This window comes from Ursus maritimus, unplaced genomic scaffold (assembly GCF_017311325.1).
Source record: "Ursus maritimus isolate PB19 unplaced genomic scaffold, ASM1731132v1 scaffold_9, whole genome shotgun sequence".
NCBI lineage: Eukaryota > Metazoa > Chordata > Mammalia > Carnivora > Ursidae > Ursus > Ursus maritimus.
The window spans coordinates 16,563,953-16,590,632 of record NW_024427107.1 but is presented as its reverse complement, the minus strand read 5'-3'; the positions used below and the strand labels follow the sequence as shown (position 1 = coordinate 16,590,632).

Genomic DNA, 26,680 nt, shown 5'->3' with positions numbered 1-26,680 from the left:
TTATGTGAGGTATATGTAAATTGATTTGCTAGCAGAGCAACACGGGTTACTAATCACATTTGAAAGTATGCAAAATCGGGGCGCCTGGGTGGCTCAGTCGGTTAAGTCTCTGCCTTTGGCTCACATCATGATCCCAGGGTCCTGGGATCAAGCCCTGAGTTGGGCTCCCTCCTCAGCGGAGAGCCTGCTTCTCCCTCTCCCTCTGTTGCTCCCCTTGCTTGTGTTCTCTCTCTCTCTCTATCAAATAAATAAAATCTTAAAAAAGAAAGAAAGAAAGTAAGTATGCAATATTTCAGTACCTTACAAAGTTGCTGTTTCATTCAAAGTTGCTGTTTCAGCCCTATCTTACTCAAAAGAACTTTCATCAGTAATCATGGCATAAAAGGGCTTTTGATAAGATTTTCTTGAGCATTATTAAGACATTTCTCAGAGACTTAAGAGCCATTTAATTTGAATTTTAGCAAATGCGTGGTTTTTGATTGTACCTTTCATCTTACTAAGATTATTATATCCATTGTCTCATTTTGTTACTTACAACTTTTTGAGGTAGATTTGACAGATAACAGTTTTATGGGTAAGGAGAAAAGAAAATACAGAGTCCAAGTTACTTATCTAATCTTTTAGCTCTGTTGTCCCTGGGAATTCCTCGTTTGTTCCTTAGTGTTTGCTGATTTCCTGTTAGAAGGCTAGAAATTGAAGATTAAGGATTTTGATATTTCTACTGTGTCTGGATCCAAGCAAAAAAGGTATGCTTCTGAGTCTTAATCTTAGTTTACTGTGTATTTTGATCTTCTAGACTTGACTGCCTTTAAAACTATAATGAGTAACCATTTAATTTTATTTAATTATTTATTTATTTTAGATTACTTATTTGTTTTGTGAGAAAGAGAGAGAGAGCAAGCGCACACACGCAGGGGAAGGGGCAGAGAGAGAGGGAGAAGCAGACTCCCCGCTGAGCAGGGAGCCTAATGTGGGACTCGATCCTAGGACCCCGGGATCAGGACCTGAGCTGAAGGCAGACGCTTAACGACTGAGCCACCCAGGTGCCTCTAATTTATTTGATTTAAAATAAATTGAGTAATTGCCAACACACCTGTCTTGTATTGGCATTCTGTCTCTTTCCATCTAATAAATGCAGACACAGGAAGTACTGAGAAGTGTCCCAGTACAGGGTATACAGATGAGGTAGTTTGTAACAACATAGAAGTTGTGACTCTGTAAACCCTTGTCACCCCCTCCTGCCCAACTGGGTCTTCTTTTTTTCTTTTTCTTTTCTTTTTTTTAAGATTTTTTATTATGTGTCAGAGAGAGCACGAGCAGGGGGGAGGGGCAGAGGCGGAGGAGAAGCAGATTACCCGCTGAGCAGGATGCCTGATGTGGGGCTCGGTCCCAGGACCCCGGGATCATGACCTGAGCTGAAGGCAGATGCCCCCAGAACTTGTATTTATTTTAAAAGGCTCTTGGGTGGCATTTCAGAGTCCTCTGCATTCACCTTCAGGTTTTTGCATGATCTGATGCACGTTAGGAGGTCCAGCTGTCTGCACCTCCCCACATCAGCCTCAGCCACAACTAGTTTCTCTGAGCTTCAAGGGTAGGATGTGAAGTGTCGATTTATAACCCTCTCCTGACCTGGAAAGAATTCATTAGTTGTAAGTGTTCTGTTCGAATCACAATTCCAGTGCAAACCTAGTCACAAATTGCATCTCTGGCACATCCGGTGCTTTTAGCTTCTGCACAAATTCAACATGGTAACCCCCACAGCATTCCAGGACATAAAAGGGTCAAGAACAATAAATATCCACTATAAATGACCACAGGAAAGAAGTCTTGCAGTTTCTTTGGCTTGAGTGCTCACAGAAGTTCTTCTGTACTTCCCAAACGCTAGTGGTTAAATTATATCAGTGAAGAGTCATCTAAATTGACTTCCAAGGCAGTGTGCGTTTTTTCTTCGTGTTCTTGGCTTCTGGATAAATTGTATTTTATTAACCTTATTTTTTTTCGATATCTCTAAAGTATTCTCATGGGGTCAGCTACTTGGTAGGCTAGTTCTGTGGTGCCTTGATCTTTGATAATGACAAAGATAGAGACTGAAGTTTTTTTCTTGTTTTTTTTCTAGTGGTCAGTTAGGAATAAATAACAGAAAATGTTAACTGCCATCAGTTGTGTTAATTATTCCCTATGGTTCGAGGTCAATTCCACCAGTAAAAGTTTGGATTGTCTCTTACTTGAGACAAAGAATCTCTTTGACCCTCAGTTTCCTTATGAAAGTCTGCAGTGACACCTGCAAAGTGATTGAGGACCAAATGGGATAATATATGGAGAAATGCTTTGTATATTTTAAAATGTTGTATAAAATACAAGGTTGCATTATTCTTGTTTCTAGAATGCTTTAATGCCATATAGTTAACTGTTTTTAACTGGCATATTAGCTCTGTTGGAAACAGTGAAAGGTTTTTTTTTTTTTTAATGATTTTTTATTATATTACGTTAGTCACCATACGGTACATCCCCGGTTTCCGATGTAAGGCTCCATGATTCATTAGTTGTGTATAACACCCAGTGCACCATGCAATACGTGCCCTCCTTACTACCCATCACCGGTCTATCCCATTCCCCCACCCCCCTCCCCTCTGAGGTCCTCAGTTTGTTTCTCATAGTCCATAGTCTCTCATGTTTCATTCCCCCTTCTGATTACCCCCCCTTTCTTTATCCCTTTCTTCCCCTACCGATCATCCTAGTTCTTATGTTCCATAGATGAAATCATATGATAGTTGTCTTTCTCTGCTTGACTTATTTCACTTAGCATTATCTCCTCCAGTGCCGTCCATGTTGTAGCAAATGTTGAGAACTCGTTCTTTCTGATAGCTGAGTAATATTCCATTGTATATATGGACCACAACTTCTTAATCCAGTCATCTGTTGAAGGGCATCTCGGCTCCTTCCACGATTTAGCTATTGTGGACATTGCTGCTATGAACATTGGGGTGCATATGGCCCTTCTCTTCACTACGTCTGTATCTTTGGGGTAAACACCCAGTAGTGCAATGGCTGGATCATAGGGTAGCTCAATTTTTAACTTTTTAAGGGACCTCCGCACTGTTTTCCAGAGTGGCTGTACCAACTTGCATTCCCACCAACAATGTAGGAGGGATCCCCTTTCTCCACATCCTCTCCAACAATTGTTGTTTCTTGCCTTGTCTATTTTTGCCATTCTAACTGGCGTAAGGTGGTATTTCAGTGTGGTTTTGATTTGAATTTCCTTGATGGCTAATGATTTTGAACATTTTTTCATGTGTCTGTTAGCCATTTGTATGTCTTCATTGGAAAAGTGTCTGTTCATATCTTCTGCCCATTTTTTGATTTGTTTATTTGTTTCTCGTGTATTGAGTTTGAGAAGTTCTTTGTAGATCTTGGATACCAGTCCTTTATCTGTAGTGTCATTTGCAAATATCTTCTCCCATTCCGTGGGCTGCCTCTTAGTTTTTCTGACTGTGGAAACAGTGAAAGGTTTAAGCATAATATGGATGCTTCTGCAGGGCTCTTTTATTCATATGATGACTTAAGATTATGTATTCCTTTAACAGGTATAGATACTGAAGTTGAAAATATGTGGTAAAAATTGCTTAAGTATAGGAAATTAGATGAAAAAATTGATGTTGCTATATTAAAATAGACTTTAAATTTGAACTTTAAAGATTTAGAGCAAGTTTTAGAGGTCCCATAGATTAAACCTGTAAAACAATCTTTTAGTTTGGTTGGCTAAGGTTGTAGTATATATGTGTATATGTATGTGTGAGTATATATGTAAGAGAGAGACATCTATAAAATAGTAGGGAGACTGTTTATATCTTTGTAAGAGAAGTGGTGTGTCAGTTCAGGTTATTGGCATATCTGGAGAGGAAATCTTAAGATGAAGTTAGAAATGGAAGAGGTTTGTTGTGGGGTAAAGTCTGTAAAGATAGAGGAGAATGAGGAAGGATTGGACTACAGTCTTTAGACTTCAATGCAGATCTGTCATCTGTAGAAGGATAATGAAGAGGAAACTGAGTGAGGCAAGGAGTCTCGGAGTGCAGTGCAAATCTGATAGTCAACTCAATTGGGACCTCCAGAGCAAGGATTCCTGTGAGAATGAGCTTTGCCTTAGGCAGAAATGGCCAGTCCCTGGTGTCACCACTGCTCAGTCATTGGCTAGGAGCTGCCCATACCCCTTCTTGGTATGAAGGTTTGATGGATCTCAAAGCCAAGACAGCTGGTGGCTCTCCTACTTCCTGTAACCAAAGGGCAAGCTTATTTCTTAAAGGGAGGTCCATGAAGTGTATCTCCTTAGCTGCCACAAGTGGCTTAGCTTTTTAATTCAAAGTATGTTTTTTAGGACAATGTGGTGATCATTGCCGGGTTCTCTAGTAGTAAAACAGATGTATAGCCATTGTATATTCCGTAATAATTTGATCCTATAGCACTCTGAAAAGTGGAGATATGATAATTTGTATGTATATTTTGCAGCTCATTTGACTTTTAGAGATCTCAGATTTGAAGGTTGCCTTTTAGTTTTTGTTTTGTTTTGTTTTAAGATTTTATTTATTTATTTGACACAGAGAGAGAGAGCGCGCAAGCAGGGGGAACCAGATGGAGAGGGAGAAGCAGGCTTCCTGCTGAGCAGGGAGCCCCAGGGCTTGATCCCAGGACCCTGAGACCCTGAGATCATGACCTGAGCCGATGGCAGACACTTAACTGACTGAGCCACCCAGGCGCCCCTCTTTTTAGGCTTTTTAAAAGTCACCTCTGTGTACCAAAATGACCATCTTTAGAAGTTGATTGCTGTATTTGAATGTTATCAGGGGGTTAATAAAACTACGTGTTTTGGCTTGTAAACGTTAAGACTGAAGTATTGGAGAAGTATCAGACTCAGGTTTTGGTTCAGCATGTTTAACTTTGTGTTGGGAACTATCTTGTGGCTTGGACATGATTTTCTTTTAAGAAATTAGATTGCTCTGGCAGTTTTATTACCTCTGCATCTGTTTGTTTCTTTTGGGTACCTCCATTACAAATCAGAATGAAAAATTCTTATAGGGCCAGGTGAGTTTTATGTATATGTAACCGATTTGGTAAATATGTGTTCTTTAGGCATTATTTTGCGTTTGACATCTGTGTTACTAGATACGGAGGACTGATTTATTGTTATTCTAACTTAACTAGTTTATGAATGAACTGGTACCCCATGGTTATATAGATCATTTTGGTAAGCTATAGCAACAAGAGGTCTTTATTATATGCCCTAGTTGCTTTCTTCGATATGGCTGTCCACATGACAGCTAGCCAGTTAGGATGGGATTCCAATCAGTATTTCTGTTTAGGAGTACTGAGTTAGGGAGAGTTTTAGCTATGATTCTATGGAACTGTGCAACTAAGGAAGTATAAAGATCTTCCCATACTCCAGAAAGACTCCTAGAACATGAAAATATGTTGTGGAGGGATGCTGCTCTATTCACTAAAGAGAAACGTTCCACTTGGCAGTGATTGAAGGGGAAACCAAACAGCAGAAGTAGGTATGGAAAGTGGCCATTGGGGAGTCTGGGTGGCTCAGTCGGTTGAGTGTGGACTCTTGGTTTCAGCTCAGGTCATGATCTCAGGGTTATGGGATTGAGTCCTGTAGGGCTCTGCACTCAGCGTGGAGTCGGCTTGGGAATCTCTCCCTCTCCTTCTTTCTCCCTGTGTGCGCACATGCTCTCTCTCTAAAATAAATGTATAAAATCTTTAGAAAGTGGACATTATTCTTCACATAGGATATAAAATAGGGAAAATTCTTCATACCAAAATTTTCACCCTTAATCACCATATTTTATTTTGTTACAGAATTTTGCTGAGGTTTTAACCTGCATTCCAACGGCAGGTTTTACTTGTGTTGAGGTCAAATTGATGATTACAGATCAACAGTTGGATTGACTTCAGAATCACTGTTACTTTCAGTTCTCTAATTGTGAAGAGAACTTCAGTTCTCTGTCATTCGGAATAAATCTGACATTACGCTCTAATTTTAGTCTCTTCCATAAATAAAAACATTTCATTAGAGGTTAGAATCCTTTTACATTTTATTTTTTAGTTCTGGATCCCTTTATGAAGAGAATTTTTCAAAATGTCAGCTTAAGAGAACATCAAAATAGGATTTAAGATTTGGTATTGGTATTTGGAAGACATTGCAATTGGTATTTCAGGAGTAATACTCCTGATAGAAGATGCATTTTTATAAAGGTACTTGTGAATATCTAATATGAAGTATACTATAAATAAAGCCACTTTAATAAAATGTGGCATCTCAACTTTAAAATATCTCATTTCATCTGGAGAACTTCCCCAAATCCTAGATTTTGAAAAGGTGCCATGATAAATGGTGGTCTATTCTTCTTGTTAAAATCTTAGATGAAAAGTTTGTGCCTTATTTCTTTGTGTTATTTCCTTATGTGTTCCCCCCCCCGTGTTCATTCGTTCGTTCTTTCTTTCTTCCTTTCTTTCCTTATTTTTTAAGATTTTATTTATTTGTCAGAGAGACAGCATAAGCGGGGGAGCAACCGGAAGAGGGAGAAGCAGAGTCCCCACTGAGCAGGCAGCCCAGTGTGGGACTCAATCCCAGGACCCTGGGATCGTGACCTGAGCTGAAGGCAGATGCTCAACCGACTGAGCCACCCAGGTGTCCCTGTGTTCTTTTATTTTTTAAAAATGATTTTAAACTCTTAATTGCAAGTATGCAGTACATGGTTTATTTATAAAAATTAGAAAATATAAAAAAGAAGAAAATCCATAATGTGATTATCTTTTAAATATGTATTTGTACATATATATTTTTTTAACTTTGGATTGAAACTATATCAGACTTATGGAAAAGCCGTGCAACTGTTATCTAGATACCTTATACCTAGATTCCCTAACTTCACCACTTTACCATTTGTTTTATCATTCACTCTCCATACATGTTGTTATGTGGTACGAACATATTCATAACATACGTATATTCATTGTGAAGTATGTCTTTTAGGGTTGAAAAAGTGCCCTTTCTCACATTCGTGCTTGGATTTGGAGCTGGAATTCTGTGTTATTTGGTATCAGTACACAAGCCGTGTGACGGTCGTTTCTATTTGCCTGGTCTGTGTTTGCCCATTCCTTTATCTCTGAATCACTTTGTTTTAGTTGTGTCTTGTTTTGTGAGCCAAATGGAAAATCTTTTTCTCTTAATTGGTGAGCTAAATCCATTTTTATTTATTTGTTTATTTAAGATTTTTTATTCATTTGACAGACAGCAAGAGAGAGGAACACAAGCAGGGGGGTTGGGAGAGGGAGAAGTAGGCTTCCTGTTGAGCAGGGAGCCCGAGGCAGAGTTCGATCCCAGGTCCCTGATCATGACCTGACCGGAAGGCAGAGACTTAAGGACTGAGCCACTCAGGCGCCCCTCATTTGTATTTTTTTGAGTGACTGATACGTTTAATCTTAATTCATTTTTGTTATTGTTACCACGTATATTACGTTGTAGTAGTTGTGTATCTTTTTCTGCGTAGTTTTCTTCGTTCACTTTGAAAATTTCTTCTGATGCTTAAAAAGATTTGTGTTATTGTTATAGTGGTTGCTTTTGCACTTTCACTTTTTAAAAATATTCTAAGTTGTCTGTTTTCTTATTTAAACTTCCACTATCTTGATTGTTAATTCTTAATGGTAATCTTTAGATTCCCACCTATTTTGTGTTCCATAGTCATTGAGCTTTTTCTACTCTTTCCTCTTTTCTTCCCCCTTCTCCTTTTATAAAAAATTGTTTTGAGTATAGTTGAACACAATGTTACGGTAGTTTCAGGTGACTCTCGTTTTTTTTAAGTTGGGTTATTTCTGCCTTGTCAGAACATTTCATTCTCTGTCCCACCTTTGTTTTAACCTTCAAACCACACTTAAATATAGAAAATGCTTTGTCCTTTTGCAGAAGTTTTCCTGGCCATCTCTTGGTTGGTTGAAGCTCATTGTCTTGCAGATTGCTCAAGACAGGCTTAAATATTTCTTGACATCTTTCATATTTAAAACTCTTTTTCTGTAACCTTAATACTTGAAGGACAACTGGACTAGATCCATGGCTCACCTTTTGTTTCATTGAGATTCTTGAAGATTTTGTTGCCGTTTTGCTCCATTTTCCCTTGATTTTGATTTTGTTTGTGAGAAATCTGATGCCAGTATATCTCATAAAACATAAGGAAAGTAGTAGTAGTTAATGTATCAGGAGCATTCGTCCATATAGCCATTTTCCTGCAGCATCATTCTTAATGGCTGCAGTTACATCCCACATCCTCTGTCGTTAGGCTTTTTTTTTTTTCCAGTGTCTTTTTGTAATTATTTGGAACAGAGATTGGCAAATATTTTCCTTGAGAAGCCAGATAGTAAGTATTTTAGACTTTGCCCGACATACAGTCTGTGTTGCAATTACCCTTGTTTGGTCAAAACAGTCATAGTTAGTATATAAATGAATCGGCTTTGGCTCAAGGATCATAGTTTCCCTGCGTTGGATTCCAATGTTACCTAAACAGAGCTGTTGACTTCTTTCTTAGAACCCTTTTTTTAAGTTATGATTGTTTTTGCATTGAAAAATGAAGGGTGATTTTCTGGGTTGCATAAGTGTTACCAGAACGCGCTTTCTTAGCAAACAACACAGGGAGAAAAAAAAAAAAAAGCAAAAGCAATTCCAAAAGGAAAAGTTAGGATGTTTTTCAAAAGACCATAGCAAGTCTTTAAGAGTGAAATAGTATATTCATTACTTTTTATAGTATATGGAAGTCGTAGCTAGCCTTTATGAGCAATATAAAATGTTACTAGCAGCACCTAGAATAAGAGTGAATTGGTGTTTATGACCAATAAGGAAATATATTCAGAATTAAAATTATTTTTGATATATAATAAAGATCAAGGTTCTTTTAGTTGTGTTTTATGAATAACATTGTGAACCTTTTCAGTATGGGTAACTAATTAGAAAAAGTGGTGAGGAATCAATACACTTCATTATGGAATAGTAAATTACTGAGAGCAAAATTCCGATTACTTAGATGAAAGAACTTTTCAAGATAGTCTTTTTTTCTGATGTCAGATTTTAAAGACTGAACTAAATCCAGGGTATTATTAATCAGGTCTTTACATTTGCACTTGTCTAAGAAGATTAGGGCAATTAATACTTGTTTAATTATACAGTCTCTTACATTTATGGCCAAATACACTCATAAAAGTCTAGACTTTCTTTTCGAATGTTTTGAATCATAGTATTTGAACAGTAATCTTTTTTTTTAAAGATTTTATTTATTTATTTGACAGAGATAGAGACAGCCAGTGAGAGAGGGAACACAAGCAGGGGGAGTGGGAGAGGAAGAAGCAGGCTCCTAGCAAAGGAGCCTGATATGGGGCTCGATCCCACAACACCGGGATCACGCCCTGAGCCGAAGGCAGACGCTTAACCGCTGTGCCACCCAGGCGCCCCTGAACAGTAATCTTTTTTAATTTTTAAAATTTTTTTTTAAAGATTGTATGTATTTATTTGATAGAGAGAGAGGGAGCACCAGCGGAGTAAGGGGCAGAGGGAGAAGCAGACTGTCTGCTGAGCAGGGAGCTGGATGCGGGGCTCGATCCCAGGACTCCAGGATCATGACCTGAGCCAAACGAAGGCAGACGCTGAACCACCTGAGCCACCCAGGCGCCCCAGTAATTTTTTTTTTTTAAGGCTAAGATAGCTTCTAAATATGTAGATACTCTTGGGTTTTTTTGGTTTTAAACGTATTTTTTAAAAATAAGGAAATAATTATTTATAATTGATTTATTGAACAGATAGTTCATAGTGCTCAGATCAAGTAATAACTTCATTTGTAATTCAGTGTGCTTAGATGCTTTTGTAAATTTAATTTTGCTTAAGACAAAATTTTACTTAGTTTAAGAGGGATCTGGGTCTGTAAATAGATCCCTTAACTGCTTCGTAGGAAGGGTAGCAATAAAATTAGTCCTTTGAGGTACACCTGAAGACCATACTTAACAGTGAGAATATCACATTGATTTGATTTGTTACCCTTTTAAAATCTTTCCGTTTTTAAGTAGGTAGAAATGGAAAATCTTCCAGAAAGGAATTTAGTACTGGGTGAAAATGATAAAATTTTGGAATTACGAAATAAGGAAGTTAAAAATGGTGGTGGTGGGAGTATTTATTTCATAGAACCATTTTTCTTTTTCTTTTTTTTTTTTAAAGATTTTTTTATTTATTTATTCGACAGAGATAGAGACAGCCAGCGAGAGAGGGAACACAAGCAGGGGGAGTGGGAGAGGAAGAAGCAGGCTCATAGCGGAGGAGCCTGATGTGGGGCTCGATCCCATAACGCCGGGATCATGCCCTGGGCCGAAGGCAGGCGCTTAACCGCTGTGCCACCCAGGCGCCCCCTCATAGAACCATTTTTCTAATCTGTCATCTATAATTGCTTTGTTTATCTAAGTAGGCATACCCTGTGTGACTCTATAGGTAAAGTATAGTTTATTGTAAATCCTTAACTTGCTTTGTTTGTTTTTTGGGTGGTTTTGTTTTGGTTTTGGTTTTGTTTTTTTTTGTAAATCCTTAATTTTCTAATTGAAAGTTAGTGCAAATAGCCGCTGTAGCAGCATAGGCAATTGTAAATGCACATGTCTTACCTTTGCAAATTGTTTTTATAAATAAATGGTATCTTCTCCCCTCTGTCGCTGTTAATATGGAAACCACTAGTATAGGTTTATGAGAGGATTAAGCCCCAAAGTCCTAAGGAATCCAATAGATGTAACAGATTATCTTTACACCTGTGAATCTGGAATAGTCTAGCTCTATAATATCCTTCAGAGAATTGTGGAAAGAGTCACGTATATAGTTTTCTTGTAGAGCTAGTTTCTTTTGCAGGCTCTCAGTCAGAAAAGGCATTAGAGGAATGTTTTGTCAGACAAGTGGGAGCAGTTATTAACCAGGAAAAGGAGGATTAGCTTAAGGAAACTGACAGCAGAGGCAATCTTCCCTTTTTTCTAAAACTTCTGTCCAGTATAGTAGTTGTTAGCCACATGTGGCAGTTTAAATTTAAATTAATTAAAATTAAATTTAAAAACCAATTTTTCACTTGTACCAGCCATATTCTAAGTATTCAGTAGTCATGTGACTAGTTTACTACGTTTCCATCATCTCTGAAAGTTTTGTGGCAGTACTGTTCTAAAATTTCTTTGCCTAACTATATAAAAGGCTATTTTTATATTTTGGATTACTTTTATTTTGTGGATTATTTTAACAAGTTCCAATAGAAGAATTACAGAATCAAAGAGTATAGATATTTTTGTGTCTTCTTATCACTGTTAATTTTTTTCAAATAGTACCAATTATAGTCTTACCAGCAGTTTTCACTTTATTGAATTTTTTCCAACATTGGATGCATTGCTACATTGCTCTTCTCCTATTAACCTCCTCCAATTCTAGATCAGTTTAAACAATGTTAAACCATCTGTGTTTTTCGAGGTTGATATAAGATAGATGGCATGGATAGGTACATAAATTTACTGAAATTGATGTGGAAAATTTCTGTATTTGCATTTTTTGTGAAACATTCTTGAATTTTACACCAGATTCTCTAAGGCATTAGTAACCCTTTGTGGTTTAGAGCTACTGTTACAGTTCTTATTCTGCAGAACAGGAAGATAATAATTTAATTTTAATATTTTTTGCTCACTACTGGTTCATCAGGAAACAGTTTTTGAAATAATGTATGCATTTTAAAATTTTTTATGGGAAGGTCATTAGTTACGTCTTCTGTTATGTGTTGTGATGATTATTTTTTTATTTGATGCAAACACTTAAAAACAGTATTGGTGGTGGAAAGGGGTAGCAAAGACATTTGTTTTTTTCCTCCTAAATTCATGAGTATCTCTAACTACTGACCTCATACTCTTTACAACTTGTGGTTGGCTAATATTTAAAATATCTCAGAGCTTCAGTGACCTTTTCCGTTCTGCAGAACAGCTATCAGAAGAGTGCTGAGACATCTCCCCCCTCAAAATAGTCTTTTTGATAGCCTCTTGCAATACACAGCCAAAATCATTCAAAGTAATTGATCTCTGTGGCCAACAGTAACCCAGAAAAGCAGTGGGGATAATAAATTGAGTGCCTGGAAAATTGCCAGATAAGTACCTGTGGACCTGAAGCTCTGTGTTGCTAGATTTATAGTTTGAATATCAGAAATTGAAGTGTTCTGCTCATTGAGTAAACAAATGGGTTGTAAAAAGTTTAGTGAGGCCCTCTGGAGAGAATACATCCCCATTCTTGAAGAGAAAAAAATAGAAAATTAAGATCACTGGTATAAGTACAAGTATAATATTTTATGATTTTTGAAAATATTTTATTTATTTATTTTAGAGAGTGCGAGGGGGAGGGAGAGAGAATCTCGAGCAGACTCCTTGCTGTGTGCAGAACCCAACACGGGGTTTGATCTCATGACGCTGAGTTCATGACCTGAGCCGAAACCAAGAGTGGGATGCTTTACCAACTGAGCCACCCAGGTGCCCCAGCATAGTACTTTAAATGGAGAGGGAGGAATGGATTATTGGGGTGAGGAAGCTTCACAAAGAAGATGGTAATTGAGGTTGAGCCTTCAAGGGAGGAAAGAGTTTGAAAGCTAATGGTCTAGGTAAAGCTCTTTTGGTTGAGGAAAAGGCGTCTATAAAAGGCATTCATAAAAAGACAAAATGAGCTGATATTGGTAGAGCTGAATGGGGATAGATTCTTTCCTTTTTTAATTTTTTTTTAAAAGATTTTATTTATTTATTTGACAGAGAGACAGCCAGCGAGAGAGGGAACACAAGCAGGGGGAGTGGGAGGGGAAGAAGCAGGCTCCCAGCAGAGGAGCCTGATGTGGGGCTCGATCCCAGGACCCTGGGATCATGCCCTGAGCCAAAGGCAGACACTTAACAACTGAGCCACCCTTCAAAATTCAGGCGCCCCTGAATGGGGTAGATTTAAAGGCCTCAAATGTATAAGGTTTGGACTTGATTGAGCTTATCTATAAGTGAAATGAGGGTTATTTTTTACACCTATGTGTATTTTCTGTTTATTGAGTTTAACTATAAAAAGCATTAGATCTGTGCTGACCATTATGGTAGACATTTGCCACATGTGGCGATTTAAATTTAATTCAGAGTAAACTCATTTTTTTAGTTGTGGTTGCTCAGTAGCCATATGTGGTGAGTGGACAGTGCAGCTCTAGAACATTTCCATCCATGCAGAAAGTCTGTGGACAAAATGTTACTAGATGTTTATATGAGGAGCTATCATAGGATTTAAAAGTTCAAGAATGAAAACTTTTGTTTTAGTTGTGGTTTCATAATACATACAAGCTTTGTAAAAGATTTGTAAACAATGTAAATTAAGAAACAGTCAGTTTGAATTTATTAAGAAATCTCCTCATTGAAATAACTCTGATATGAATAATCCTCTCCTAATTTGTTTTCTCCTTTTGGATTTTTATGTGTTACACCTTCTTGAAGGTCAAGGTGCTTTCAAATTATTTTAGTATGAATTCAGGGACAGGTTGTATCCTAATCTTTTTAGTTGATTGCCTGTTTAATTAATGATTTTGATTAAATATGCTGTTCTGTTATAGTGATAAGTTTTGAATCTTAAGTGAACCATGGATTTAAAATGAAATTAGAAGACCTTGGGGCACCTGGGTAGCTCAGTCATTAAGCGTCAGACTCTTGGTTTCTGCTCAGGTCGTGGGATTTAGCCCTATGTTGGTCTCAGCACTCAGCCAGGAGTCTGCTGGAGATTCTTTCCCCCTCCCTCTTCCTCCCCTCTGTTCCCCCCCCAACACACACATGTGCACACTCTGTCTATATATATAATAAAATAAAATCTTTAAGAAAAAAATAAATAAAAATGAAATGAAATTAGAAGACCTTATGATCAACTAGGTGCTTTTTCTATGTTGTTGATTATTCTAGGATTCACTGGTGTTTCCTTTCAATTGAACAAAGCCTCAGAATGTAAAAACAAGGCTCTGCAAAGTCAAGGAATAAAATTACAGCATCAATAGAAGTGACAAGACTAATTAATTTATATGTGTTTCTTTTCAAGGACGACAACTCCCGGAGAAACAAAACTGCTGGCTTCTGAAATTTATGACATTCTTCAGTCTTCCAATATGGCAGATGGTGATAGTTTCAATGAAATGAATTCACGTAGAAGGAAAGCTCAGTTTTTTCTGGGAACTACAAACAAACGTGCCAAAACAGTGGTTTTGCACATAGATGGTCTTGACGACACGGTAAGACTTACAAACACATTGGTTCATAAGATGGGGTGGGGAAGCAGATGATCCTCCTTCTGACCTTTCAGAAGGTCAGTAGTAGCCTAAGGCTGTGTCACAATGTCTGTGTCATTTACTTTATCTCATCATGTAGGCATTTTATTACCTCACATCACAAGGAGAGGGTAAGTATCATATGATAAGGTATTTTGAGAGAGAGATCACATTCACATAACTTTTATTACAAAGTATTGTTATGATTGTTCTATTTTAGTAATCATTATTGTTAATCTCTTACTGAGCCTAATTTATAAATAAACTTATCATATGTACATATAGGAAAAAAACATAGTATATATATAGGTTTTGGTACTTTCTGCAGTTTTAGGCATCCCCTGGGGGTCTTGGAACAGATCTCCCTGTAGTTAAGATGGGGATAGTTTCTTCAGTGACACTTGCCAGCAGTCTTGAAGAATAAGTCCCATAGGAGCATTTTTCTAAAGGTGTCAGTTAATCAGAGCACACAACAATTTTAAATATTTATGTCCTAATAATAGAACTTCAAAATATATGAAGCCAAACTGACAGAAATGATAGGAGAAATAGACAAATCCACAATTATTGATCTGGAGATTTCAGCACCACTGTCAATTAATAGAACAAGTATACAGAAAATCAGTTAAGGATATAGAAGACTCAAGTAGCACTAACAACCAACTTAATCTAGTCTATATTTATAGACCACCCTATCCAGTAACAAGATAATATTCATTCTTTTCACATGTGAAGTATTTACCAAGGTAGACCTTATTGTGGACGATTAGAACAAGTCTTAATAAATTTAAAAGAACTATGCAAAGTATGTTCTCTGAGCATAAGGAAAAGCAAATTAGAAATCAGAAACAAAGTTATTTGGAAAACCCCCAAATATTTTGGAGGCTAAATAATGTATTTCTAAAATAATCTATGAGTCAATGATGAAATCAAAAGAGAAATTATAAAGCATTTTAAACTGAATAAAAATGAAAATGCGATATCAGAATTTGTGGGGTGCTGCTGAAGCAGTGCTTGGAGGGTAATTCAACAGCACCAAATGGCTAAATATTTGTATACAGGAGAGAAGAGTTCTCAGTGACTTAAGCTTCTACCTTAAGAAACTAGAAAAAGAAGAACAAATTAAACCCACAGTAAGCAGAAGAAACAAAACAAATCAGTGAAATGAAAAACAATAGAGAAAAACCAATGAAATCAAGAGCTGATACTTCAACATGATCAATAAAATTGATAAACTTGTAGCCAAACCATTCAAGAATAAAAGTCACAAATTATCAATACCAGAAATAAGAGAAAGAAAACATCACTATAGACCCTATAGACATTAAAAGGAAAATAAATGAATATTTTAAATAACTATGCCAATAAATTTGATAATATAGATGAAATGGGAAAATTTCTTGAAAAACACAACCAAGGTTTATTCAAGAGGAAATAGATAACTTGAATAGCTCAATATCTATTAAAGAAATTGATTTTGTAATTAAAAACCTTCCCATAAAGAAAACTTTTGTCCCACATGGCTTCACTGGTGAATTCTACCAAACACTTAAGGAAGAAGTAATACCAGTTGTACACAATTTTTTATTTTTTTTTATTTTTTTATTTTTAAGAGTTTTTATTTATTTGACAGAGATAGAGACAGCCAGTGAGAGAAGGAACACAAGCAGGGGGAGTGGGAGAGGAAGAAGCGGGCTTCCAACAGAGGAGCCGGATGTGGGGCTCGATCCCAGAATGCCGGGATCATGCCCTGAGCCGAAGGCAGACGCTTAATGACTGAGCCACCCAGGCGCCCCTGTACACAATTTTTTAGAGTGTAGTATAGTATAGGAATATAGTAATACTGAATATAGCGTAGCATTTTAATATATTGTGATATTAGAATGCTTTAATAGTCCTACAGGATAGTTTCTTCTGAACTCATTCTACCTTGTCTACTTTTTTTTTTTTTTTAAGATTTTATTTTATTTATTTGTGAGGGAGAGAGAACACAAGCGGGGGAAGCAGGCTCCCCACTGAGCAAGGGACCCGGTTCTAGGACCCTGGGATCATGACCTGAGCCGAAGGCAGACACTTAACCAACTGAGCCCCCCAGGCATCCCTACCTTATCTGCTTTTAATTTTAGCTTCTTTTGCTTGCTTTTGATGAGTGTGTATCATCTATTCATATCTGTAGTTCAAGATTTCTTATAGGCACTATATAGTTGGGCCTTGCCTTTTAATCCGTTCTGAAAATTTCTGCCTTTTAGATGGAGTGTTGAGGTCATTTATCTTTGATAGAATTATTAATGTGGTTAGTGTTAAAACAACTATCTTACTAATTGCTTTCTTTTTTTATTTTTTTTTAAGGTTTATGTAATTATTTATTTAAGTAATCTCTGCGCCCACCATGGGGCTCAGACTCACGACTCAGAGATGAAAAGTTGCACGCTCCTCCAAGGGAGCCAGCCAGGTGCCCCTTGCTAATCGCTTTCTGTTTGTCCCTTCAGTTCATTTTTCCCTTTTCCTTTTTCTGCATTTCGGACTAATTGAATGTTTTTTATGATTTCATTTTATTTCCTTTGTTGGCTTATTAGCTACAGGTCACCTTCCTTTTTGTTGGTTGATTTAGGGTTTATTTTATATATTTTTAATTCTACTATAGTGCAGCTTCGATTAATATTATATCACTTCATAAATAGTGTAGGACATTTAGAACATTATACTTCCATTTCCCCTTTCTTTGCCTCTTTGCAGTTGTCACATGTTTTACTCCACCTATGTTATAAACCCCAAATGTATTGTTATTACTTTAAGTAGTCTATTTTTAAAATTTTTTTTAATTATAAAATACGGATAAGTATAAAATTTACTGTCGCAACCATTGTTAGGTATACAGTTCAGTGGTATTAAGTACATTCATAAGGTTGTGTAACCATCACCTCTATACTTCTTACGAATGTACAGTTTTTTGTCTTGTAAAACCTAAAACTGTACTCATTACACAATGACTCCCCTTTCATCCTTCCCCCCAGCCCCTGGCAACCACTATTTCACTTTCTGTCTCTATGATTTCAAAAAAATCAGTCTCTTTTAAGACATTTTAAAATAAGAAAAATGTATTTTCTGTCCACATCCATTTTTGCCATTTCCAGGGCTCTTTATTCTTTTGTGTAAATTTTGGGTTTTCATCTGATTTCATTGTCCTTCTGTTAACATTTCTTACAGTGGTACAGATCTGCTGGCAATGAATTCTTTCAGGTTTTTTTAATTGAAATAGAACTCACATACTATTAATACACCATTTTGAAGTGTACAAGTCCGTGCTTTTAGTGTATTTACAGGGATGTGCAGCCATCCCCATAGCCTAATTCCAGAACAGTTCCTTCCAAAAGGAAGCCTCATACCCGTCAGCAGTCACTAATCCTGCCCCTGATAACCTCTAATTTACTTTTTGTGTCTCTGGAATTGCCTCTTCTGGACATTTCATATAAATGGAATGATAGGCTGTGTGACTTTTCATGCCTGGCTTTCACTTTAGCATAATGTTTCCAAAGTTCATCCCTACTGTGGCATGTGTCAGTACATCTTTCCTCTTTATAATATTCCATTGTATGGATGTCCTCTATTTTGTTTATTCATTCATCAATTGATGGACATTTGGGTTGTTTCCACTTTTTGGCTGTTATGAATCATTCTGCTGTGAACACTGGTGTATAAGTTTTTGTGGATTTATGTCCTCAGGTCTCTTGGATATGTTCCTATGGTAGAGTTGCTGGATGATACATTAACCTCGTTTAGCTTTTTGAGCAATTGCCAAAGTGTTTTCTACAGTGGCTGCACCATTTTACATTCCCATCAGCAGCATATGAGGGGTCACTTTCTCCACAGCCTTGTCAACATACATTTCTGTTGTTTAATAGCTATCCTAGTGGATATGAAGCGGTATCTTATTGTGGGGTTTCTTTGTTCTTGTTTTTTGTTGTTGTTTTATTGTGGTGTTAATTTGAATTTCCCTAGTGACTATGATGTTGAGTATCTTTTCATGTGCTTATTGGCCATTTTTCAGTGGTTGATTTAGTGTTTATTGTATGTATCTTTAATTTATCCCGTATTTTCTCTTTTGGAGAAATGCCTGTTGTCTATTTTTAAATCGTTTGTCTTTTCGTTGTTGAATTCTATTAGTATCATGTATTACTTTGGTGATTTTCATATATTTTTTTTAAGATTTTATTTATTTTTTGTCAGAGAGAGAGAGCACAAGCAGGGGAGGCAGCAGGCAGAGGGAGAAGCAGGCTCCCCGCTGGGCAAGGAGCCTGATGCAGGGCTTGATCCCAGGACCCTGAGCTGAAGGCAGACACTTAACCAACTGCGCCACCCAGGCATCCTGGTGATTTTCATATATTGAATCAACCTTTCAGTCCTAGAGTAAATCCCAGTTGGTCATGGTGTATAGTCCTTTTAACAGGCTGTTGGATTCAGCTTGCTGGGATTCTGTTGAGGTATTTTGTGTGTATCTTCATATAGGGTATTTTATAGTTTTATTTACAGTTTTCTTTCATGTGGTATCTTTTTCTGGTTTTGGTATCAGGATGATACTGTCTTCATAAACTGAGTTGGGAAGTGTCTGGATGAGTTTGTGAAAGACTGCTGTTGATTATTCTACGTTTGGTAGAGTTAACAAGTGAAACCATTTGGTCCAGAGCTTTCTTTGTGGGATATTTTCTGTTTTTAATTTAATCTCTTTACCTGTTACAGGTCTATTATTTTTTCCTAGAGTCAGTTTTGGTAATTTTATTTTTTTATGAATTTGTCCATTTCATTGAGGTTATCTAATGTGTCGGCATAATGCGTTGTTCATAATATTCACTTATAATCCTTTTGTTTCAGTCAGATTGGTCATAATGTCCTGTCTTTTATTCCTGAGTGTAGTAATTTGCATCTTCTTTCTCTTTTTTTCGTAGTCTAGCTACAAGGTTTATCAGTTTTATTGATCTTTTCAAAGAACCAACTTTTAGTTTCACTGATTTTTTTTTCCTATTTTTTTTTCCCTTTTCTCTATTTCTTTTTTCCCTGCCATAATCTTTATTATTTCCTCCTTCTGCTTGCTCTGGGCTTTCTTAAAATGGAAATTTAGGTTACTGATTTGAGATTTTCTTCTATTTTAATGTAGTTATTATAGCTTACAAGTTTTTATTTAAGCAGTACTTTCTCTGTATGCCATCAGATTTGGTATGTGGCATTTTCATTTTATTCATCTCAAAGTATTTTCTAAATTTTCTTGTGATTTCTTTGACACATTGGTTATTATTTAGGAGTTGTTTTATTTCCATGTATTCTGAATTTTCCAAATTTCCTTCTGTTACTAATTTCTAATTTCGTTTCATGTGATTTGACAGCATTGAATGATTTCAGTCCTTTTCAGTTTATTGAGGCTTATTTCATTGCCTACCGTGGTCTATCCTGGAGAATGTTCCATGTGTCCCTGAGAATGTATGCACTGTTGTTTGGAATATTCTAAGTGTCTGTTGAGTATGGTTGGTTTATACTGTTCTTTAAGTATTATTTTCCTTGCTCATCTTCTGTCTACCTATTCTGTTCATTTTTTTTTTTAAAGATTTTATTTATTTATTCGACAGAGATAAAGACAGCCAGTGAGAGAAGGAACACAAGCAGGGGGAGTGGGAGAGGAAGAAGCAGGCTCCCAGCGGAGAAGCCTGATGTGGGGCTCGATCCCATAATGCCGGGATCACATCCTGGGCCAAAGGCAGACACTTAACGACTGCGCCACCCAGGCGCCCCAATTCTGTTCATTTTTGAAAGTCAGATATTGAAATCTCTAACTCCTTCAGTTTTGTATGTCTGGAAGAGTCTGTATTTTTTTTGGAAAGATTATTTTCAGTAGGTGTGAAATTCTAAGTGACAGAGTTTGTTTTTTTTTTAACACCATACTTGAAGACATTCCTTCATTGTTGTCTTCCTTGCATTGTTTCTGTTGAGGATTCTGTTATTCTTACCTGCGTTCTTCTATATGCAATATATCTTATTTTTCTCACTCAGCCTGCTTCTAAGAGTTTCTCTTTCATCACTGCTTTTGATCAGTTTGTTTATAATGTGCCTTGGTATAATTTTCTTCATGTTTATTCAGCTTCTTGGATCTCTAGGTTTATATTATGCAGCAAATTTGGACAATTTTTTTCCATTATTTCTTCAAATATTGTTTCTGTCCCCCTTTCCCCTTGGTCTTTCAGGGATTCCTGTTACATATATTCAACCATGTGAAGTCTCACACCTCACTGATACTCTGCTCATTTTTTTCCTCAATTCTTTTTTTCTTCTGTTTCATTTTGGATAGTTTCTGTTGCTATATTTGCCAAATTTTTCTTTTGTAAGTGTTTAATTTCCCGCTAATTTCATTCACTGTATTTTTTTTTTACCATAGACATTGTTTTATTTTATTATTTTATTATTTTATTTTAATTAGGTTCCATGCCCAACGTGGGGCTTGAACTCAGGACCCTGAAATCAGGGATTGCATGCTCTGCAGCCAGCCACCCCTTATTTTATTTCTCGAAGTTTGATTTGGGTCTTTTTACTATCTTCTTAATATGTTTATACTTTTCTGTATTTGAACATACAGAAAATGGTTGGAATAACGTTAGTGTCCTTATTTACTAATTTAACATTGAAGGGGGTATGTTTTATTGTGTTGTCAGAGGAAAATGAGAACTAAAAAGAGGGTATTAATAACCCTTGAGAATGCAGTGGTAGCCATTGAGAATGCCAGAAATGAAGGATGCAGTGATATTTATAAATACCAAGTACTATAAAAGTAGTGACTCAAACACTGAACACTCACTAATTCTAACATCAGTCTGTAAGAATTATCCTCAGAGATTTTTAAGCTAGAGTGTGGATCCGCAGACCTTTTCTTTAAAGGGCCAGATAGTACATATTTTAGATTCGGCAGGGCATATGGCCTCTGTTACAACCACTAACTCTGCTGTAGTGCGAAATGAGCCTCAGACAGTAGGTAAACAGATGTGTGCGCTGTGTGCCAGTAAAAACAGCTGGTGGACTGTAGTTTGCTCACCCTTGAGCTAGAGGAACCTAGCTTTGTTTTTCAGCATTTTTTTTCTGTATTGTTCTTCCATTCCTTTTGCATTAAGATTTAAATTAATACTGGCTAACTTATTTCTGATAAAAATTATTAAAACTAAGTATTAGTAATGAAGTTTGAAAAAATCCATCAGGAATTATTAGTCTGTTGATCTTATAAAATTTAATAAACTTGACTAAACACCACCCCTGTCCTCAAGAATGAGTTGGTAGAACTGGAATAGAGACGTTGCTACCCCCTCCCCCTCAGTGTGGTTTGAGTTGATTTGTTTCTTTTTATTATTTTGCCAATTTTAATAATAATTTGTTGGTTTTTTTTTTACCTTTTCAGTCTCGGAGAAATCTCTGTGAAGAGGCTTTGTTAAAAATTAAAGGTGTCATTAGCTTTACTTTTCAAATGGCTGTTCAAAGATGTGTGGTGCGGATCCGTTCAGATTTGAAAGCAGAGGTAAGTATTTTAAATGTCTGAATGCTTGAGGTTATAGGGAAACAAATCAGTGTTCAAAATTGTTCCTTTTAATCCTGGCCTAGGCTTTGGCATCAGCGATAGCATCAACCAAGGTTATGAAGGCTCAGCAAGTTGTGAAAAGTGAAAGTGGAGAAGAGGTAAATGCTTTATGTAGTTTTCTTTATACCTAACTGACTCTTGATTATTCTTTATGCCTAGCAGGTTGATAGTATTTTCAGGCTGTTAGTTGCCAAATACACAGGAGTGTGGTTGGGTCAGATTACATGTTTCTTGGCTAACAGTTAACTCTTTCAAAGAGAGATCTTTTGTAGATTTCAAAGTCTGCTCTTATATTTTGTGGATTTCAGAGTCTGTTCTTTATCTCTGTGGAAACAGCTTCCTAATTTTATATGGAAATAAAAGGTATCTAGTTTCCCTGTGTTGGTTTTTAATACTTCTTTCTAACCTTAGTTTTGTCAATCCAAAAAATAAAGGTCTGTTCCCACCGGGGATAGGTAAATACAGTGAAAGTCTTTGCCTCTTGCTACTTTTGCTACTTTTGCTACTAGCTTTGTGATGGGGAAAACAAGTCTGTATTGCTTTAGCTTATTTGTCTTGCCATAGAAACAAGTTTCAGTGGCCCTTCAGGGGCCCGCAGTAGCCCGATACTTGCTTTTGTTTTCTTTAAATAGACAGGAATTGCACATTTATTCCTGGAGCCTCAGGAGAAAAGCATCTTAGTTTTCATGTGTATTTCTGCCTTTCTGTGCTTAGCAGTTGGGCCTACCTTCATGTAAGGGGAAGATTTTTAAAGGAATATAGCCCCTGAGAATATATATGGTGATTAGAATGAGGAGTAAAGTTGACCTTTAACTTAAGACATATATATCTGTGTCCTTTATGGTGATTTTGTAATAACTCTTCACATGTTCTCTGTATCAGATGCTGGTGCCATTCCAAGATACGCCTGTGGAAGTAGAACAGAACACAGAACTGCCCGACTACCTGCCCGAGGATGAGAGTCCCACAAAGGAGCAAGACAAAGCAGTGTCCCGGGTCGGCTCCCACCCAGAGGGTGGAGCTAGCTGGCTGAGCACAGCTGCAAACTTTTTATCCAGATCCTTTTACTGGTGACTTCACTGTGGGTCTCGAGGACTGCGTGAACCAACAAGGGGCCAGTTTTCCATTGTTGTGGTGAACTGTCAAGTGCAATTTGCAATAAGTTATCATGAAAAGTTTTTAGATTACATGATTGCGTATGCTGCATTTACATTTTGTTGGACATTTTGCCCCAGTCAGTGGTAAAAAGGACAGAGGCTACAGGTGGAGTTCTTTGTTTATGAAGGTATTTTGGTTTTGTTTTCCTTTAATTGCCTCACTTTTCAAAAAACATGGGTCCACTATTAAACCAAACATGTGTATGTGCAGCTTTACATTTTATTTTACATGAAGCACGTGATTAGGAAAACTTGTTTTCTCCTCAAGCCTCAGGACCTATCTGAAGAGAAGTTTTGGGTTTTTTTGTTTTTGTTTTTGTTTTTGTTTAGCCCAAGTTGTGCATGAATTACTGAATTTTTCTCTGCTTTTCTTCGTGAAAGATACTTGCTTTGGTATCCTTCACTGAAAGTTAAAACCATTTCTCATTATCCCTCTCTTGTGCCTTTTTTATTTTGCCAACCATGTTTATAGAAAGAACATTACTATAGAGACATTTTGTGAATTAAAATATATCCCTATGAACATAGCAGTCCCCTAAAACTACAAGTCTACAAAAACTTTGCAATCTTATTTGTTGTAATTTTAATAAGATCAACACAAAATCAGCCGAGAAGAAGGAAACGTGTATATTAGCAAAGTACTATTGGAGACTATTTGAATGTGATCAGATGTGGCTCCAGTTGAATATTGTTCAGTTTGGTTTGTATCAGCTCTCACGAGTTCCGTGCAACATAATACTGGGAGCAACTCTAAATGGTCTCGGCCTTACTTTGTGATCGTATACCATCCTTTGCTAGGAAAAAAAAAAAATAGTAAAGAACCGACAAACTTGAAAAAAGAAAACAAAAATTGAATGCCTGTAATGCCATACTGCCATTGGGTAGAGTCTGACCTTAAACATGAATTGCTTGGCAGATGCCTGTTCAGTACGTGTTTCCTTGTATTGCCTTTTGTGAATTTATTATGAACATGCAATCATACTGAGTGAAAAGAAACAGACTCAAATTATTGCTTATAAAGAAAAAAAGCCAGCATTGGTCCACTTAATCTTGTTCTCATGTCCAGCCAGAAAAAAAGAACTTCAGTGAAGGTAAGATAAATATATATAAATATATATACATATATTTTTTTTTGGTAAATAAGAACTAATTTACGTATATGTAATGCTTTGTTAAATTCCTGAAATATTTGGCAACTAAAATTTTCCTTTTGGAAATCCAGATAAATTATAGTGCTAATGTGATTAAGAAACTAATATGGAGAAATTGGAATTCTTTTTCATCAACATGTAGAGCTACTATTTTGTTGCTTGTGGAGAATGTGAAGTGAAAATTGGACCCTGGAGGGTTTCCTTGCATTTTCATCGCTTCTCTTTTAGAGAAAATTAAAAGCACCCAGTGTCACTGGAAAAAAAAAAATTGTAAAATACTTCACCAACAAGAATCTTGAGTTCACGACCTTCTGGAGGGAGGGGTAGTGAGGGGCTCGGGAACAATGTTCTTCCTGTGTCTGGGCTCCGATTCAGATGCCACGCACAACTGAAAATAGAAGCTTTCAGGGCATGTATCGCTTTAAATGCATAATACAACTTGCTTCCAGAACCAGATGTGTTGAAAAACGAAAACAAAACCACCTCCTTTCTATAGCCATTAAAACAAAGTTTACTGTTTAACAAGTTTGTATTTTATTTTGCATTGCCACACATCTGCCTATTTAAAAAACTACATCTCTTTGGTAGTACTGATTCAGTACAAGTAAGTATTACAGCTTGACGTCTGTGTGTTCTAATTCTAAGTGTTCTTTTATTCCAGGTCTTATAGAGCAGTTAAGGCAACTGTAAAGGCATTTTTTGAAATACATTGTAAAATAATAAAAGGTAACATAATTAAAATTGAATGGATATTGCATTTTTGTGGTATAAGCATTATTGATTACTCTTGAGCCTGTTCGTATCCACACTGCCTGGCACCTTCTCCTGGCTCCCTGCAGGTGCATTACCCGACTCATTCCCATGCATCTTCCCTTCATCTCCTTCCCAGCACACCTGCCTCTCCCTGGGTTTGGATCAGCTGCTCCTGTACATACACTCGTTGTAGCGTTTATCACATTAGATGGAAATTATATTTACCAGTATTTCCTCCCAACTTAGCTCTGAGAACCGAGAGAGTCTGTAGCTGTGACTGGATAGTAGTAACTGCGTAAAGATTTTTTTAGGAGGATGAACAAAGAATTTTTCTTGAATCAGTAAAAATAAATGACAGGTACTAGTTAACTTGTTGAGCGAATAGGGAAGATGTCAGTTGTATTTTTTTTTTTTCTGGCATGTTTGTTTCTGATTTATTGGTATTTAGCAAGTTTCTTCATTTGCTTTGTCATTTGGTTTTTGTTTTTCAGAAAAGTGGGAGAGGAGCATAATACTTGCTCTGTTGAATGAAGTTAAGGTTAACTTATAATATTCTGATTCTTATGGAATTGTTACAGGAGAAATTTATTCATTTATTTATTTATCTATTTATTTATTTATTGTTTCAATTTCCTGTTTTATAACTTACCAGCTATGTAATTTTAGGTAATAATGTAGTCTCTGAGGTTTTTCTTCATTAATGGAATGGAGATAATTCTTCTACTTTATGGGATCATTATTTGACCCAGTGAGATTGTCACGAGTAACTTGAAACTAAAATCTTACAAGTGTAAGATGGAATTACTGTTACTGGAAGTTTGACACAATTCTATTCTTGTGCTCAAGAATAGTGAGACACTATACCTTGTGCTCAATTCCAAGTGAGACACTATACCTTTGTAAACACTCTTTATCTAGCTCCTCGACTTTCTTTGTCCAATCGAGGGTATTTTTTGAGGGTTAGTTCACGGGTGTTTGATTCTTATCTGCATGCCCCTTGAAGAATTCATCTGTTGGCAGGATTTCAGTTACCTTCGTGTCGATAATTTCTAAATCGCCACATACCGTCATCTTTGATAGCTCCCCTTTCCCTCACCATACCTGTCAGATACAAAGTCTGCGACTTTTTCTTTCTCTCAGAACCAAGCTCATGGTAGGCATGCAGTGGACTTGAAAACTAAATCTGTGTCAGGACCATGCTAAGTGCTTTACAAATACTTAGTCCTTGAACCCTTAACAACCATAGGTAGGTACTTTTGTGTCTCCATTTGACAGATGGGGAAAATGAGGCAGAGAAATAGTAGCTCGTGAGTCCCAGGTGACAGAGCTAGTAAAGGGTGAAGCCAGGACTCCAACCTGGGCAGTCTGGCTCCCGAGTCTCTGCACTCTCACAAGGCAGGCTGCATCTCGGGTCCTACTGCTGGGCCTTTCCGCTTCTACCACCACCATTCCCATCCAGACCCTCACGCCTGAATCACGTCAAGTGACTTACCTCAGGGGTCTCTGAGCAATCAGAAACTCTGTCTGGACACCAGAAAAGTCAGGTACGTGAGAGAAGTCAGTCTGGTTAGGCCACAACAAAGGAAGACACACGTAGAGCCTCTGGCCTGTCTAAAGAGGGAAACCGTGTTTGCCACATGGGTTGTGGGCTTTTAA

At 37.0% G+C, this 26,680-nt stretch overlaps 1 protein-coding gene across 1 annotated transcript in view; it reads left to right on the top strand.

Moving 5' to 3' along the window:
- The window catches only part of ARMC1 (armadillo repeat containing 1), a 36,428-nt gene extending 11,416 nt beyond the window's left edge, over positions 1-25,012 (top strand). Inside the window, exons 4-7 of the mRNA XM_008706734.2 lie at positions 14,132-14,321; positions 21,787-21,903; positions 21,987-22,061; positions 22,846-25,012. Of these exons, the coding sequence (XP_008704956.1) occupies positions 14,132-14,321; positions 21,787-21,903; positions 21,987-22,061; positions 22,846-23,037 (574 nt within the window). The 3' untranslated portion in view covers positions 23,038-25,012. The remainder of the gene's footprint in view (positions 1-14,131; positions 14,322-21,786; positions 21,904-21,986; positions 22,062-22,845) is intronic.
- Positions 25,013-26,680: the final 1,668 nt, after the last annotated feature.